At 42.5% G+C, this 16433-nt stretch overlaps 1 protein-coding gene across 1 annotated transcript in view; it reads right to left on the bottom strand.

Annotated features, from left to right (window-relative positions):
* Positions 1 to 16433, bottom strand: part of LOC310690351 (collagen alpha-4(VI) chain-like) — a 95717-nt gene that overhangs the window by 40185 nt on the left and 39099 nt on the right. Inside the window, exons 12-21 of the mRNA XM_083469110.1 lie at positions 14893 to 15038; positions 14700 to 14792; positions 11757 to 11810; positions 8159 to 8230; positions 7531 to 7557; positions 6490 to 6534; positions 4179 to 4232; positions 2927 to 2989; positions 2273 to 2338; positions 1666 to 1719 (exon numbers count right to left, since the gene is read on the bottom strand). Coding sequence (XP_083325236.1) covers positions 1666 to 1719; positions 2273 to 2338; positions 2927 to 2989; positions 4179 to 4232; positions 6490 to 6534; positions 7531 to 7557; positions 8159 to 8230; positions 11757 to 11810; positions 14700 to 14792; positions 14893 to 15038 — 674 coding nt within the window. The remainder of the gene's footprint in view (positions 1 to 1665; positions 1720 to 2272; positions 2339 to 2926; positions 2990 to 4178; positions 4233 to 6489; positions 6535 to 7530; positions 7558 to 8158; positions 8231 to 11756; positions 11811 to 14699; positions 14793 to 14892; positions 15039 to 16433) is intronic.

Raw genomic sequence — 16433 nt, 5'->3', positions numbered from 1 at the left:
ATCACAGAACGGATTCTTTTCGTCTTGCGAGGCACCACTGTACTAGTATTTAAACTGAGATGCACTGAATTTCTTTAACGGGGAAGGCTGCCAGTAGGTGGCAAGCGTGGGTGGCCAATCTGCTGTCCGGGTGCTGTTGATGGGTAGCTCCTGCTCTCCCTCATTATGGTTCTTTAAACCAGATTTGGACCAGGCAGCCCTTCAAATAGGGGACTCCTTCAAGTGGAGGACTATTCTCTGTCAAGCATGGCCACCGTAACTGTAGAATATTACCTATGGGAAATATTCATCTTACATTGGACCCTTCTAAGTCAATGAAGAGGCTAGTCAGCTGCTCCAGCTTCCGCAATGGGACGATGGCTACCTCTGCTAACTTAGAGGTGTTTTGTCAATCAGCCCTGCATTTTAAACCACCAGGATTTAAAACCGGCTAGCCAGTTTGCAGTGAAGCTAAATTAGTTCATATGGGAATAAAAAGTCACCAGCAGATGAAAGAGAACCATTTCCTAAAGTGTCTAAGATGAGCAGTGAAAGGCCTCAGGTTGCAGTAGGCCACGAGTTGGCAACTTTCTGATAAACTCAGCCTACCAATGCTGGGTAGCATTTGGGCCCAATTACCTATGGCTTGGACACGGGTGGCGCTGTGGGTTAAACCACAAAGCCTAGGGCTTGCCGATCAGAAGGTCGGCGGTTCGAATCCCCATGACGGGGTGAGCTCCCGTTGCTTGGTCCCTGCTCCTGCCAACCTAGCAGTTCAAAAGCACGTCAAAGTGCAAATAGATAAATAGGTACCACTCCGGCGGGAAGGTAACCGGCGTTTCCATGCGCTGCTCTGGTTCGCCAGAAGCGGCTTAGTCATGCTGGCCACATGACCCAGAAGCTGTACGCCGGCTCCCTTGGCCAATAAAGCGAGATGAGCGCTGCAACCCCAGAGTCGGTCACGACTAGACCTAATGGTCAGGGGTCCCTTTACCTTTACCTATGGCTTACAGCACAAGCCCTTGCATAATTGATTCAAAAGCAATTCAGCGGGGCTTATGTCAGGGAATGGTCTGAAACAGAGGATTGGGAAATGCATTCTCAGGCAGATCAGCTCCTCTTTGACGAGGAGGAGCAGGGGAGATTCACCCTCCCTGTTTCCAACAGTTTCAGAAGCAGAGGGAGACACAAAGCTCTTGTTACCTAGCTACAAGATAACGGACTGAGAAACAGAAGGGAGGGAACAGCCAGCAGAGATGTCATTACAGAGTGTGGGGGACCCCCCTCCCCAAGAACTAGGAGGTCCATCCATATTAGAGAACAAAGAAAGCAGAGAGGAGGAACTTCCTGTTGGCGCCCAGGATGTTGCGGGAGATGGAAGGGGGAGGAGTTAGAGTAGCTTGTGGGTCCTATCTCTCCTTGTGGAGAGATGTGGATTTTTGCTTGCAGTCAGATGATTGAATACAAAGGACTATAAAATAGAAAGTGCTCGTTAATTCTTGTCTGTGAAGTCATACTCTCCACACCTGACAGTTTAGTTGCAGAAAAGAGTGTACAGGATTGCAACATAATCTTAGGGGGTTCTGTTCTGGGCTTTTTGTTTTTTTGAAGTAGTTTGTCCCCTGTAAACTGAGCCATAGCATTTCCTTTATGCATTTACATCTTCTCCATTACAGCTGCTCTTACATTTGCACCCTTCTCGCCTGGCTCGCCTTGCACGCCATCAGTTCCCAGGTCCCCCTGCAGAACACAGTGAGATTACTAAATTACATTTGTGCCTTTGACATATTCCAGACATGTGCGATGAACACTGACATGTAATTCAAGGCAAACATACTCATCCGAATAGTTGTGGTACGGCATTGCTTTGTAAGCAGTTTCACCGTAGCCAGTTGAATCAAAGTATCTAAATCGTATCTACTTTGATGGAACAGAACAATAGAGACTAGTCTAGTTCCAAACTAAGCACATTGTCGGAGGCGTCTTCTCCCATTTGTCTTCATTGCGCCCCAATGATCTGCCAAAATCCACAGCGTTCATGTGTCTCTTCCCTCTCCAGTAATCAGGATTAAGGTTGCAAAATAGGTCAACTGGATCCAAGCTGGCAAGACTTTGGTGGGGTTTTCGCCCCCAAGATAAATATTAATAAATATTAGTGAATTAATAAATAAATCCCTGTTTCAATGAAAGAAGCTATCAACATTCAATCTTGCAAAAATGACGCCTTCTCTTTTCAGATATTTCTAAATATACCCATTAGTTTGTTCTTAACGATTTCTAGATGTCTGGATACCTGCCGTCCCATGATTCCTTTTGCACCAGCTGGACCAAAGGCATTGTTGTCAATTCCAGGAATCCCCTGAAATGAACAAATACACACTTAAGTGTTACCAGTGACCTATGCTATGCTAGCATAGCTGGGGGGGGGGGGGAATGGGTGACCGACATCAACATTCATTTTAGTTGAAATATAGGCCTGCAATCAAAAATCTTTCCCTGAAGAAATGAAAGGAATCATCTGGCAATGAACGCAAGCGGGCAATCTGAGCAGATGATGATTGGAGATAAGTTTCATAAGACAAAGAGGTCAGAGAGGTTGAAAAACATTTTAAATCTAAAATAATGTCCATGTCATATCCCTTTTAGAAATGCATTTGTGTTCTGTGCCAATAGTAGAACAGCAGATTGTCTTCTCAAAGCACAGCCTCTGGTTGGCCACTATGAGAATCAGATGCTGGACTTGATAGGCCTTTCAGCCTGATCCTGCAGACCCCTTCTTACATTTTTGTAAGTCCAGCCACAACAAAATTTGAGGTGAGGGAAGGGCTGTCAAGAGCTGCAAAGGCCAGAACTGGAAGCAGCTAGTTCTGTGAGAAAGGTTGGGTATAAATCGATAAATGTGTGGATTTTTGATTAAAAAATAATAACAGCAGCCATCATTACTCACATTGTCTCCTCTTACACCAAGCTCTCCATGCTCACCAGGCTCTCCTCTGGGGCCTTTTCTACCCTTCATCCGGGGAAAAAAATGACAAACAGCAGTTAAAATGTTATGTACCACCTCACCTTATCAAATGCAATCTTTACCTCCTCGGGCCTTATTTCAGAATGATGAGGGCCACTGACTGGGCAGAAGAAATGCTGACTAACATCAGTTCCTTTCCTGTGAATTAGATATATATTCCAAACTTAGGTCCTATCTGCAGTAGATGTTTAAAGCTGTACGATAACACAGTAATGGTCATGGCTTCCACCAAACAATCCTGAAACTCGTTTGTTTAGGGTGCTAACAGTTGCTAGGTGACCCCTACTGCCCTTGCAGAGTTACAATTCTTAGAATGGCTTAACAGTCAAACCCTCTTCCCAGGTAACTCTCGAACCTGCCGCTTGTTAAAGGAAATAGGTGTGTCCTAAGAAGTCTACAGTTCCCAGGATTCTTTGAGGGGAGTCATCACTGTTTAAAGCATATGATAGTGCTTTGAACATACAGCAGACCCTCCAAGTGTCCCTATTTTCCAGAAACAGTTTAGGATTTAAAGAAGCTGTCCCAGTTTCTGATTTAATCCCAGAATGTCCAACTTTTCCTTAGGAAGTCCCTATTTTCATCAGAGAAATGTCAAAGGGTATGGAGTTATCCGATCCCAGAGCCATCTGAAGGTAGCCCTGTATAGAAAAGTTTTTTTAAAAAATGTTTAATGTTGTATTATGTTTTTATACAACTCGGAAATCACCCAGAGTGGTTGGGGCAACCCAGTCAAGTGGGTGGGGTATGAATAGTAAAATGATGATGTCGGTGGTGGAATAGGAAGTCTTCCACCTCAGAGAACTATTGGAGTTTATGGTATAGTATGAATGGGGCCTTGGTCATTAGACAGTTCAGAGCCTTTTCCAACAGTTCAGAGGCTCTGCCTTATAGGCAAGGCAACCGTACACAGAGGTGCAAGTTATCTCTACACATCTACAAGTGTTTGTGTGAAACAACAAACACTTATTTATTTGTGCAGCTCAACAATTGTGTGCACAGGTACATGGACTGCACATTTGTTGGGTGTTGCATGTGAATAAATATACAAGTAAGCATGCAGCTCAACTATCTGAGCACACTGGTACACAGGTCGTACCTTCGTTGAACGTAAAGAAGTTTGAACATCCCTAGTGCCTTTTGCCAACAGACAGTTAAAATATAGAATTATATTTACCCTTCGTCCTGAGCTGCCCTTTGGTCCATGTGATCCAGGAATTCCTCGTTCTCCCTAGAACCCCAAAAGAAAAAGAAGTACAACTCAGTAATCTTGTGTGATATGCTTGTCATAGAAATCTCAGGCAGAGTCTCCAGACTTTTAGAAGACATATAAAGCTATTTAAACATATAAAGCAAAAGGGAAGCTCCTGGGATAGCTCAGTAGGGACAGCACAAGACTCTTAATTTCAGGGTCATGGGTTTGAGCCCTGTGGTTGAAGAAAGATTCCTGTATTTCAGGGGGTTGGACTTTGTTGTCCCTTCCAACTCTATGATCCCCCCCCCCCAAGCCATGAATAGCACCACCAAGTGATCAAAATCCCCCACCAAGCAGACTTAATTCCGCTTGGTCCCAGTTTGCATTTAGGGAAATCAAAATGTAGATTTAGCAACTGTTCAGATTCAGACTGTGTTATGTACTGAGTTGAATAGGATCCAAAATGCAGCAGTCTGATTGGTCCTAGAACAATAGGATCCAAAATGCAGCAGTCTGATTGGTCCTAGAACAATACGATTCAGAATGCAGCAGTATGATTGGTCTGCAGGAGCCACCCAATCCAACTCCAGGTGGAAGTGAATCCACAACCTCATTGGCCTACAGGAGAATTCCGGAATTAGCCAATCACGTGCAGCCCATTGTGTAAATAATGTATATAAAGCAGATACTTTGGTGGGACTTTCATTCCTCCTCACCACTATGAGCTGAATAAAGAGCATGAAATCCACTCTCGACTCTGAGTATATTTCAGACTGTCATTTAGGAGTTGCTGTCCCGTTATAAGCAAACCCTGGAACCTATGGCTTAATCAAACCTGATACTTCAAGGGAATCTGGAATTCAGGGCACGCTTGCTGATAAAGCTACACAGAAACTGGTGTTCCGGCGAGGTGCATAATGCCAAATGTTGACAGACATACAGAACGGATTTCAGCAAGCTGCAGCAAAATACCTTAATACCGAAGAATCCTCCAGAAAAACAATCTCTCAAAGGACCTGTTGATGGCATTTTACCATTGTACTGTTGAGAGTGTATTAACTTATGGTCTGTGTGTGTGGTTTGGGAGCTGCATGGTCAGCGGGAAAGCAATGCTGTCCAGGGTTGTAAAGACTGCGGAGAGAATACTTGGGTGCACTCTTCCCACCTTGGATCAAATCTATGCTTCCAGGTGCCATAAGAAAGCGGCAGAGATAGCACAGGATAGTACGCACCCCGGAAATGATCTCTTTCAGCTTCTGCCTTCAGGAAGAAGGTACAGGGTTATAAAGACTAGGACTAGCTGCCTGAGAAACAGTTTCTACCCAAATGCGATTTTGGTTTTAAACGCACTGTAAGGAGTCTGTATGGGAGTATATTGTATTTAAAAATGGGGTATCAGAGTTTTTAGGGGCTAAGCAGGTTGGGATAGCAGGGATAGCAGGCTTGTTGGGTTTTGAATGTCTTATGTAGATTTTTCAATTTCGTCGTTCTGTGTGGGACAACGACAATAAAGATTATCATATCGTATCATATCATATCGGTTGAAGTGTGTGAACAGCAGCAAGTAATTTTCTGAATTGCCCCATCTCCCACACTGGAGTGAATTAGGTATTTCTGTGTCTGTGCCTCTTTGCCAGTTGTTGCCTATCACTTCTGGCATGGTGCAAAAATCTTCTGCTGGACGAAGCACAGACAGGTATGGTAACACAGAGTTGATGGGTAACTAAACATAGGTCTGGATGGGTTTGGTGCAACCTATTATAATTCCCAGTCTGCTGTTGTCAACTTCCTTTCAAACAGAGGAAGGAGACATCATTAGCCTGTTCCAGAGTGAGATTCTGAAGTATGTCTGGGGAGAATTCTTCTGCAGTTCTGGACATTTGTGGTTAAATTTCAAATGCCAAATTTCTTGAAACGGCTGTTGTTTACTATTAAAATAATGTTTCCTGACATTTATTTAAACAAATGTGTGCATAATTATTTAAATACCCTTTCACATGATGTTAAAGTGCCCTTTGGAGTTTGTTCCCCTGTCACACAGTAAAAGTTCCTTTTTTTAATAGCCCTGCAAAGACTAGCCTGTTTACAAAAACATCTGGGGAATGTTTATGGGTCTGCTGTCCTCTTTAAACCATTTTGAAACATCCACAAGATTTCAGTATTATTGACTTGTAACTTGATGACTGTTTGACTTTTGCAGTCCTTTTAAAAGCGGTACACTTATTTGAACCATCCAGGAAAGCAGACTGTACCCCCAAAAAAATCCACCATCAAATGGTCTGTCAAATGTTACCTCTTGTCCATCGATCCCGTCAAGTCCACTGTCACCATTTTCACCCTGTTGAAACCATTTGAAAACATGCTCACCATTATTTACCCCTGTAAATAAAATTTCTGAGACATTTCTGCTGCAATATACAGTAGGGGGCTATTGATTCATTTGTTATTGTTATGTTATGTTATGCTATGCACATTTCTGTTTTTACACTGTAAACTGCCTTGCAATCCTCGGGTGAAGATTTAATAAATCAAAAATAAAATATGTAAAACAAAGAGAGTGATCCATAGGTGGGTATACAATGTACCCATTGCTCATTTGGCATAGTGTTCCCAAAACCATCTCAGGCCACCTGTAAAACTGACGGCAAACAGTATTTAATAGTATCTAACAACCTTCCCCAACCTTGGACCCTCCAGATATTTTGTACTACGACGTACATCATCCTTGACTCTTGGGATGGTCATATTATCTGGGGCTCATGGAAGTAGGAGTCCTAAACAGCTAGAGCTCCCATCTATCTTTTTTATTATTTAAGCCATATCCCCAAACAAGGTGTACTACCATGCAATAGGATGCTCAGATCTCTGCCCTGCTGTCTCTCTTGGCTGCTCCATCCACCTCTTACTACAAACACATTACAGCCCCTCTAGGCCAGCACGCTCCCTCTATCAATGACTACACTTGCTAGAAAGTCTTCGGAGCAATAGGACAGAAGATGTTGCAGAGCTCTGGAGTCACTCCAGGAAGTCAAACTGTGCTGTTTCGCTCTGAAGACATTATAGGAAACATAGGCATGAGCAAGACTGGCCTCAGGCACCTTGTACGTTTATGGTCAGAGGCAGCTCTGCCACTCCCTTCTCCAAAAACAGCTGAGGCTTCCTCAGTTTGCTTGAAGAGATCCCACAGATCCTTCTAAACTACTTGCTGTTATACAAAACCCCACTTCTCATGTGAGGCTTTTGTAAGTACTTATGGGAAAGAGGCCAAAGCGAAACACCGGTGAGCATTATCTGAAGAGAAGTCTTCCTTTCCCTATTTTAAAAGCGCACATACCTTATTTCCTCGGTATCCTCTTGTTCCCTGAAATGCAAAAGAGACACACTGCAAGTGAGCTACTAGAAAGTTGGCAGAATCCAAGTATAAAGGTGTCGTCGTCCCCCCAACTAATAATACTAGAAACCAGAATATTCAAAAACAAGATTTATGAGATGACCCAGCAAATTGTATGCCACTGTACTGATGCTTGTGATGCAAGAACCAAGTGCACCCCTAACATTAATTCGCTCCAAATGTGCATCCTGGCAATGTTTTGTCCAGCAATCATTTTCTAGCAGAACCAAAAAGGAAGGCAATCCATCACTTCCCAACACAGATTCAGGAACCCTGTTTATTTTCGTACCAGACTTCTGAGGTGTGCACACACCCGAGTCTAAGGGATTTATCCACAGAAATGGATTCATCCAGATAAATGAGTGGCTTTAGAGGTAGAAAGGCACACATTCTGCATTCCTGTAGGGGAGGAATGTGAGCCCCAAATTCTCAAAGATATATGATGGAGCTGCACGAAAATCCCCAGCAAGACACAGATGGACAAAAGAAGAGAAAAAAGAAATAAATTGTGGCAAGAATAGTGATCTGGATGCACCCTGAGGAAAAATATACTTCAAAACCATTCACTTGCCTTTAGGCCTCTTGAACCAGCACAGCCGCTTTCTCCTCGTTTGCCAGCGATACCCATTAGACCACGATCTCCCTAATGAAGAGAGAGAGATTGGTAAAAGCCACACTTCCCACATGAACCAGTGCATAAGGCTGACTGTCTCTGGAAGACCTGTGACCAGAGTGTCTGATATCTGCTGGCCTGCCCGCTTGCCACATAGCTGTGGCCGGGTTACACTGAGTATGGGGGTGTCAGCCTTAACAATAATAAATTAAAAGCCATCGGGTCACAGTGTGAGGTCTTACCATAACACAAACCGTTAGCTCTCTCTGTGAATACTGAACTGATTCTGTGTTCTTGATGCAGCCAAAGCAGCAGCACCGATGCACAAGAGGGAGGTGTCAGGAAGCACAAGGGATCTCCAAAGTTTGCAGAAGTTAAAAAATATACAAGGTGTGACTGGAAAGTTTGGTGAATCGCCACAGAAATCGGACAGCGAGAAATATTCGAACAGATATACTTTACAGGCCTTCTGATACAATGTGCTAGAATTCCTACTGAACTCCTGACATGATGCACCATTGACAATGTTCATAGAAGACTCGGAATGGTGGAAAGGTGGACTCGGAATCTGGTGAACCGGGTTCGCGTCTCCGCTCCTCCACATGCAGCTGCTGGGTGACCTTGGGCTAGTCACACTTCTTTGAAGTCTCTCAACCCCACTCACCTCACAGAGTGTTTGTTGTGGGGGAGGAAGGGAGAGGAGAATGTTAGCTGCTTTGAGACTCCTTTGGGTAGTGATAAAGCGGGATATCAAATCCAAACTCTTCTCTTCTTCTTCTTCTTCTTCTTCTTCTTCTTCTTCTTCTTCCAGTTCCCTTGTCACAGCAGCTTGGACGTGTGAAATGTTGGAAAATCTGTGCCCTTTCAGTGCAGATTTCAGTTTTGGAAAACGAAAGAAATCCGTTGAGGCCAGATGGGGAGAATATGGAGGGTGGGATACTTCAGTAACCCCAGTAATGATATCACCTGGAATATGCGATTCTTCGGCCATCATTCAGACGGACAAACGCCGATCCTGCATCAATAACTCAATAACTCTGTTGGCATTTGCCGCTGTTCTACTCAGTGATGATCTGCCAGACCAGGGTCGTCTTCAATGGTTTGCCGCCCTTCCCAGAAACACTTAAACCATTCATACACTGTCTTTTGAGTTACAGCTTCATCTCCGTACACAATTGTGAGCATTTTGTGGGTTCCCGGTGCCAATTGTATGTTTGAATATTTCTCATTGTCCGATTTCTGGGACCATTCATTGAACTTTCCGGTCACACCTTGTATAAGCAAAGCAGTCCAGAGAGGACTGTGTATGCTTAGTGGGTCATAGGATACTTCCCGGCAGCTAAGAAGCGTGGGGAAAATGGAAAAACCAGGGGGTAGTAACCATGGAATTGAGTTTCAAGGGAAAGTAAGGGCTGGTGGTTTGGCCCCTTGAACATTCGAACTTCACTCTGCAACATTTTGTTGTACTTCCTTGTTTCACTGCTACTACTACTGATAATAATAATAGAGATGGAAGGGCCTGTCAAATTCTGTATCCTTAAGGATGAATGGGAACCCTTTACAAAGTATCTGAAGACGCAACAAAGCGAACTGGACTCCTTAGCAGGTTTTGAATAAACATTCACAAACTTTTTATTGATAATAATCAGCTAAATAGTTTGAGGATCTATACAACTTTGTAACATGCAGAAAACAGCATTCTTAGAGAAACCAAAGACTGGAACTGAGGGAAGTTGGGGGGTGGGGGTGGATGGGTTTTGTGGGGGGGGGGAGGAAAAATGGGGGGGAACAAGGATGATATGTTTTTGGATAATATGTCTTGTTATAATTTTAAATTTAAAAATAAATAAATAAATAAACTGAAGCAGCAGCAGCAAAAATCCTCACTTTCTTGTTTTTCAAATGGTAAGTGCAATTCTTCACATATTTCATAATTTTTTTGGGGGGGGGAGGGAAATCCCCATGGAATCTATCTTGCCAAACACATTTTTATACACAGTTGTGACCAATGTGCACATTTCAGCAACCAAGTTTCCTAACATTTATGCACGTCATTTTCAGCACATTAACTTTCATGCATGGTTTTCCTGACCGTATGCATTTCTGTAAAGATTGGAGAACTGCGTCGCAAAATTCGGAAACGTATACATTTCAAAGGATAGCTGGGTTTCAGCTCGTATATGGTTTCGGAAAGTGTGAATTTAACATGTTCAGCTTTAAATGTGTACTGAATCAAATTTAATAAAAATAATAATACGGTATTTTTCGCTCTATAGGACGAGCTTCTCCCCCTCCAAAAATTAAGGGGAAATGTGTGTGCGCCTTATGGAGCGAATACAGGCTCCTTGGCTTCAGCGATAGCAACGCGAAGCCTCCAAAACGCAGGGGGAGCGCTCCCTCTGTGCTCCGGAGGCTTCGCGTTGCTTTTGCTGAAGCCTGCGGAGCGCAGCGCAAGTTCCCGCTGCGCTCCAGTGGCTTCAGGTTCCTTTTGCTGAAGCCGGGAGAGCAAGACTCTCCTGGCTTCAGCAGAGAGAAAAAGCTGCACAGCGCCCCTTCAGCCAAGTGGGAGGAGAAATGGAAGGGGCTCCGTTTCTCCTGCCGCTTCGCTTAAGGGGCGCTGAGTAGAGAGGGGGAGAATTTTTTTTCTTGTTCTCCCCCTCTAAAACAAGGTGCGTCCTATAGAGCGAAAAATACGGTAATTTATTATTTATGTTTATATTATATTTATATTTCTCCTCCACCCCTAAATAGCAGCAGCAGCAGCAGTAGTAGTAGTAATATAGGAAGAGAAGGAGGAGAAGGAGGAGAAGCAGAGCTTCTTCCTCCCACAATAGCCAATCAGCATTCTAATACCACTGAGTACACAGCTCTCTATGGACTGTTAAGGGCAGGCATGGTCAACAACTTTGGTCGGCCCTTCACTTCATCAAATCAGGGCCTCAAAAGTTTGGACACCACTGGTTTGGGGCTTCTACCAATGTAGCAGTTCCAAAGCATACCAGCACAAGTAGATAAATAGGTGCCGCTGTGGCGGGAATGTAAATGGTATTTCCGTGCACTCTGGCTTCCATGATAGTGTTCCATTGCGCCAGAAGCGGTTTAGTCCTGCTGGCCACATGACCCAGAAAGCTGTCTGCGGACCAACGCGGCTCCCTCAGCCTGAAAAGTGAGATGAGCGCTGCAACCCCAAAATCACCTTTGACTGGACTTAGCCGTCCAGGGGTCCTTTACTTTTGCCTTTTTACCTCCACTGGCACCCTCCTCTTTTCTCGTCTTAGGCATGACTGGTCTCATTTTGTCCTCAAGTTGAGCAGGACTATGAGATTGTTATTTGTGTTTATGAGAAAGCTAGCCTGGAGGTCCCACTCTCTCGAGACAGCAGAGTGGGCTATAAATTTTTATATGGGCTGATGGATGAATAAATAAATAAATGTTCTGCGTTTGGAATGCTTTTAAAAGTTGTACTTTACGCAGATTCCCAGGAACAGAACCAGGCCGCTCTCACGTAAGTGAGCAGGGCATTGCCTCTGTCCCACAGAACTATGTGTTTACTTACCGGCCCTCCTTCCTCACCCGGGTGACCAGGATGCCCTCGATAGCCCTCACTTCCCTGAAAAACAGCAGTTCAGAGAGAGTGAGTCACATTTAATTCAAAAATCCTGCTTCTTACAAATAACAGAGCTTCTTTGCACTTATTTCAAAGACCTGAGGTGACCTTTTTTATTCTTTATGATTTTCCGTGCACTGCTCTGGTTCGCCAGAAGCGGCTTAGTCATGCTGGCCACATGACCCGGAAGCTGTCTGCGGACAAACGGCGGTTCCCTTGGCCTGAAAGCGAGATGAGCGCCGCAACCCTAGAGTCACCTTTGACTGGACTTAACCGTCCAGGGTTCCTTTACTTTTTTGTTTTTACTTGCAGAGAATATACTATTTTCCTATGTTGCAGACTTCTTTGGTTTCTTCATTTGGAAGAATCTACAAACAACTTCATCAAAACGCTCTCCAAGCGGGGAACAAATAAAACTGTAGGTTAAACATGGCTGAAACTCAGAAAACCCTTTTAAAAACAAAGCTATGTAAAACCAGCATCATTAAAAACTAAGATGAAACAAGTACAGGTAGCAGTGTCTGCCAAAGAGAAAGCTTTATAGCAGCCCTCGCCCCGCCATTGGTGCCAGCTGAAAGCATTTGACCAGACCCCCAAACACAGGTTTTTCTTCCTAGCAAAGCTGTCCTCACTGACACTTGGGTATCAGGAAGGGGGAATTTTTAGGGAATTAAGCAAGAGGTCAACTGCTTGCAACCACCCTCTCCTCCAGGGGCTTCTTTAAGGGGAATGTCAGGAGTTTAGTTCATCATCTATAGGGATTGGACTCCACTCCTAGGTCTGTGTTTTACAGACAAGAGTATACAGCTCACATTATTTGCTGTCTGCGCCCATCTGCACTGTACACTTAAAGCAGTAACATACCACTTTAAACAGTCAGGACTTCCTCCAAAGAATTCTAGGAATGGCTGTTTAAGGCAGACCCTCCAAGTGTCCCTATTTTTCAGGGACAATCCCGGATTTACAGATGCCACCCCAGTTTCTGATTTGATCCCGCAGTGTCCCACTTTTCCTTAGGACGTCCCTATTTTCATCAGAGAAATGTTGGAGGGTATGGAGTTATGCGACCGCCGAGCCATCTGAAGGCTGCCCTGTATAGGTAGGTTTTTTTATGTTTAATGTGTTACTATGTTTTTATATATGTTAGAAGCCTCCCAGAGTGATTAGGGCAACCCAGTCAGATGGGTGGAGTATAAATAGTAAACAAAATTATTATGGAATAGGACATCCCTATTATCAACACAGAAATGTTGGAGGGTATGAGTCAAGGGTATCTTGCCTCCTGTACACCACTTTTTTGAAGTTTATTAAATGTTACTAAACAATCAAATTGGGATATGTTTTCAACTCAACTCAGCGTGTGTGGCAATCCTTCCTTCCTTACTCTCTTTGAATCATCTCTATGAAATGCAGGGGAGTTCACCACAGACCCCTGCAAAAATAATTAGTGAATCATCTTTCAGCCATTCAAGTGGTAAAAGTTAACAAGGAAAACCGACAGCCGAGCAATCGTGGGATCCATGGACTGACAGAAGATTCATGACCAAAGAAGCTGGAGGTTGGATTCTTATTGCACGCTTGAGGTTTGAAAGATCTAATAAATTGTTGTCCGAAGCATTCAGACTTTATGGAAGTAAGTGAAGAAACCACAGAAAACTGACTTGGATCAGTTTCGTGTTTGTCCCTTACTTTTTCCAATCAGGCAGGTGGCCGTGTTGGTCTGACGCAGTAGAAATTAAAAATAAAAGTAAAAAATTGTCCAGTAGCACCTTATCTGAAGAAGTGTGCATGCACACGAAAGCTCATACCAAGAACAAACTTAGTTGGTCTCTAAAGTGCTACTGGAGAAATTTTTTATTTTTAAAATATTTTTCCAATCAGTTCATTCCTGTAAATGCCACATTCTCACCAACCATTTAAAGCACTTCTTCTTCTTCTTCTTCTTCTTCTTCTTCTTCTTCTTCTTCTTCTTCTTCTTCTTCTATTGTTATTTTACTGTTATTTTATTATTTATATCCTGCCCATCTGGCTTGGTTTCCCCAGCCACTCTGGGCGACTTCCAGTACATCTGAAGGCAGCCCTGTTTAGGGAAGTTTTAAATGTTTGAAGTTTTATCACTTTTGTTATTATTATTATGATTCTGCTGGGAGCCACCCAGAGTGGTGGGGTATAAATAATAAATTATTACTATTGTTGTTGTGTTGTTGTTGTTGTTGTTAAAACATAATAATAAAAACTAAAAAGCCATGTCTTCCCCCAAAAGCATTCTGGTAGCTGTAGTTTGTTAAGGGTTCTGAGAGTTATTAGGAGGCCCCTATTCCCTCACAGAACTCCCTGTGAAGAGGGATAACTGTGGAAGAGGACTGGAAAAAGTTTAAGGACTACTTACAAAAACATTGTAAATTGTATGAATGCTAAGAAGGATGTAGGACTGAAATCAACATGGCACCAGCAACTTAGTTGAAAGAAACATGAGAATAAGTAAGATTTGAGATATAAGATAAACTTGGGAATAACATTATGTCTAAATTAAGTATTTTATTATTTGATAACAATGTTTAAAGTCAGGGACATAATATTTGAAAACTACAAAATAAGTGTTGAAATAAGGTGATAAATTGCTGTTCATAATTTTACAACTGGGAACGCAGAAATGGGAGATGTGAGGGAGTCCAAAAGTTTAAGAAAAGAACATTTGATTTTGTGGTGTGTTTGTTATTATATGTTACCTTTGCTGTTTTTTTTCTGTTTTTTTGTGGTTTGTATTGTGTTATATGTGAATTTAATGTTTAAAATCTTTAATAAATATTTAAAATAAATAAATAAATAAGCAAACCACACTTCATCCGCACTTGTGTAACACTCATACGCTCCACTCTTCTCTCATTTTACCTTTATTCCAGAAGTTCCCGGCGCACCCCGAATTCCATCTTCCCCAAAACATTTGCAGCAAACATTGCAGCATTCTCGTTCAGTGACAGTATCCTGCAAAATAATGGATGCTGGTCATTGCTACCATCGGCACCATTGAGAACCGAGGAGAGTGTCCTATCCCTTCACCTCCTCCTTCCCGGAAGAAACTTACAAGCGCTCGCCATAACCTGCTGGGGAGTTCTGGGTTTCCGATGAGCAAAGGTTCCATATATTCCAATCCTCTACCAAACTCTATTTCCTGCAGTTCATGGAATTCCTGAAAGTTTCCCAGGCCTATCGTTAAAAGTGCATTCAGGCCTGAAAAGGAAATGGTGTGAAAACCAATTATTGGATTTTCTAAAGTAGAAGTGTAAAAATTTATATTTTGGATTTCTTTAAAAAAAAATGGGAAGAAGTTTTAAAAAGAAAAGACAGAGTTAATTATCCCTAAACAGCTTTTCTTGGATGTTTAAACATTCACATTCTGGGAGGTGATTGATTGATTGATTGATTGATTGATTGATTGAATTTATACACAGCCCTATACTTGGGGATCTCAAGCTGGTTCACAGAATAAAATCAAGATACAAAACCACAAAATACATAATAGAACTGGGAAGTTTGCTGATATCTGCGCTACATCACAGAACTCACAATCTCTGCTCAGTTGGTATAATATGGAAAAGTGTACTTTTCGCTTAATGGGTAAATTTGTAGAAAGCTGGCTTTTACTCATCCCTCATTGGAACACAAACTTTAATGATAATATTCAGCCATATGTTTTACTCATATTTTTGCAGTTTTTATTGTGTTATATAATAAGATTTAATTTTGAAAAGTCCCACTTGATTTCATTCCCCTTTAAGCAAGACAACTGTAGAGAATTCATTTTAACACATCAATCTATGGATGGCTTTCATCAAATTGGGCCAAACAAGTCTGAAATCAGTAAAATCAGTATGGATGCTACAGTATGTGTTCCTGTGTGGTTATTTTTCTCAGGAATTGGGCTGGCCACATCAATTTCTTCATGCTTGAGCTGAATTCAAAGCAGAAGTGAAATTTCATTTTTGAGCTTTCTTCTGGGACGAAAGGGGACTGCCAGAATCAGCTCTGTGCTTAACAGATGGTAGGTGTATTTTTATTATTATTATTTAAAATGAAACACAGCTGTATAAGAAAAGATGACATTCTTTATTTCCAGCGTATTTCCAGCGAAAAACTTTCTCCGGGGATACGATCTCTGTTAGAACCTGACACCTATCTCTGACACCTATTCTACAGCAGCTGCCTTCATTCTCCTTATTTTGCAAACTTTTAAGACAGATGATTAATTTCTTCTTTTTTCTTTTTGAGGACCCAAATGTGTACACCCCCACTGCATCTGATCCCTTAAGCTGAAGCCACGTCAACATGCTTTGAGGATTCCAGATAATTCGTAACCGAATTTTCCGAACTCCAAAGTCTCGGGGAACATATTAGCTCTCTATTAATTTTGGACAACCCAGCTGGACAATGATCAGGCATCAATAGTGTGGTGTTTCTGAAATGTTAGTGTCAGCATAAAACTATCACAGGAAGTTCTGTTTGTGTCCTGGCCGTCTGTGCAAGACGGTCAGCCTTTACGGAATGCCTCCCGTATGGATGAAAATGTCGCACATTTTGGTTATCAGAAGATAAAGGGCAGGAGGAATATGCTAGGCAGGCTCGAAA

This window comes from Podarcis liolepis, assembly GCF_965112155.1.
Source record: "Podarcis liolepis genome assembly, chromosome: 12".
Lineage (NCBI taxonomy): Eukaryota > Metazoa > Chordata > Lepidosauria > Squamata > Lacertidae > Podarcis > Podarcis liolepis.
This window is presented reverse-complemented; position numbering and strand designations above follow the sequence as displayed.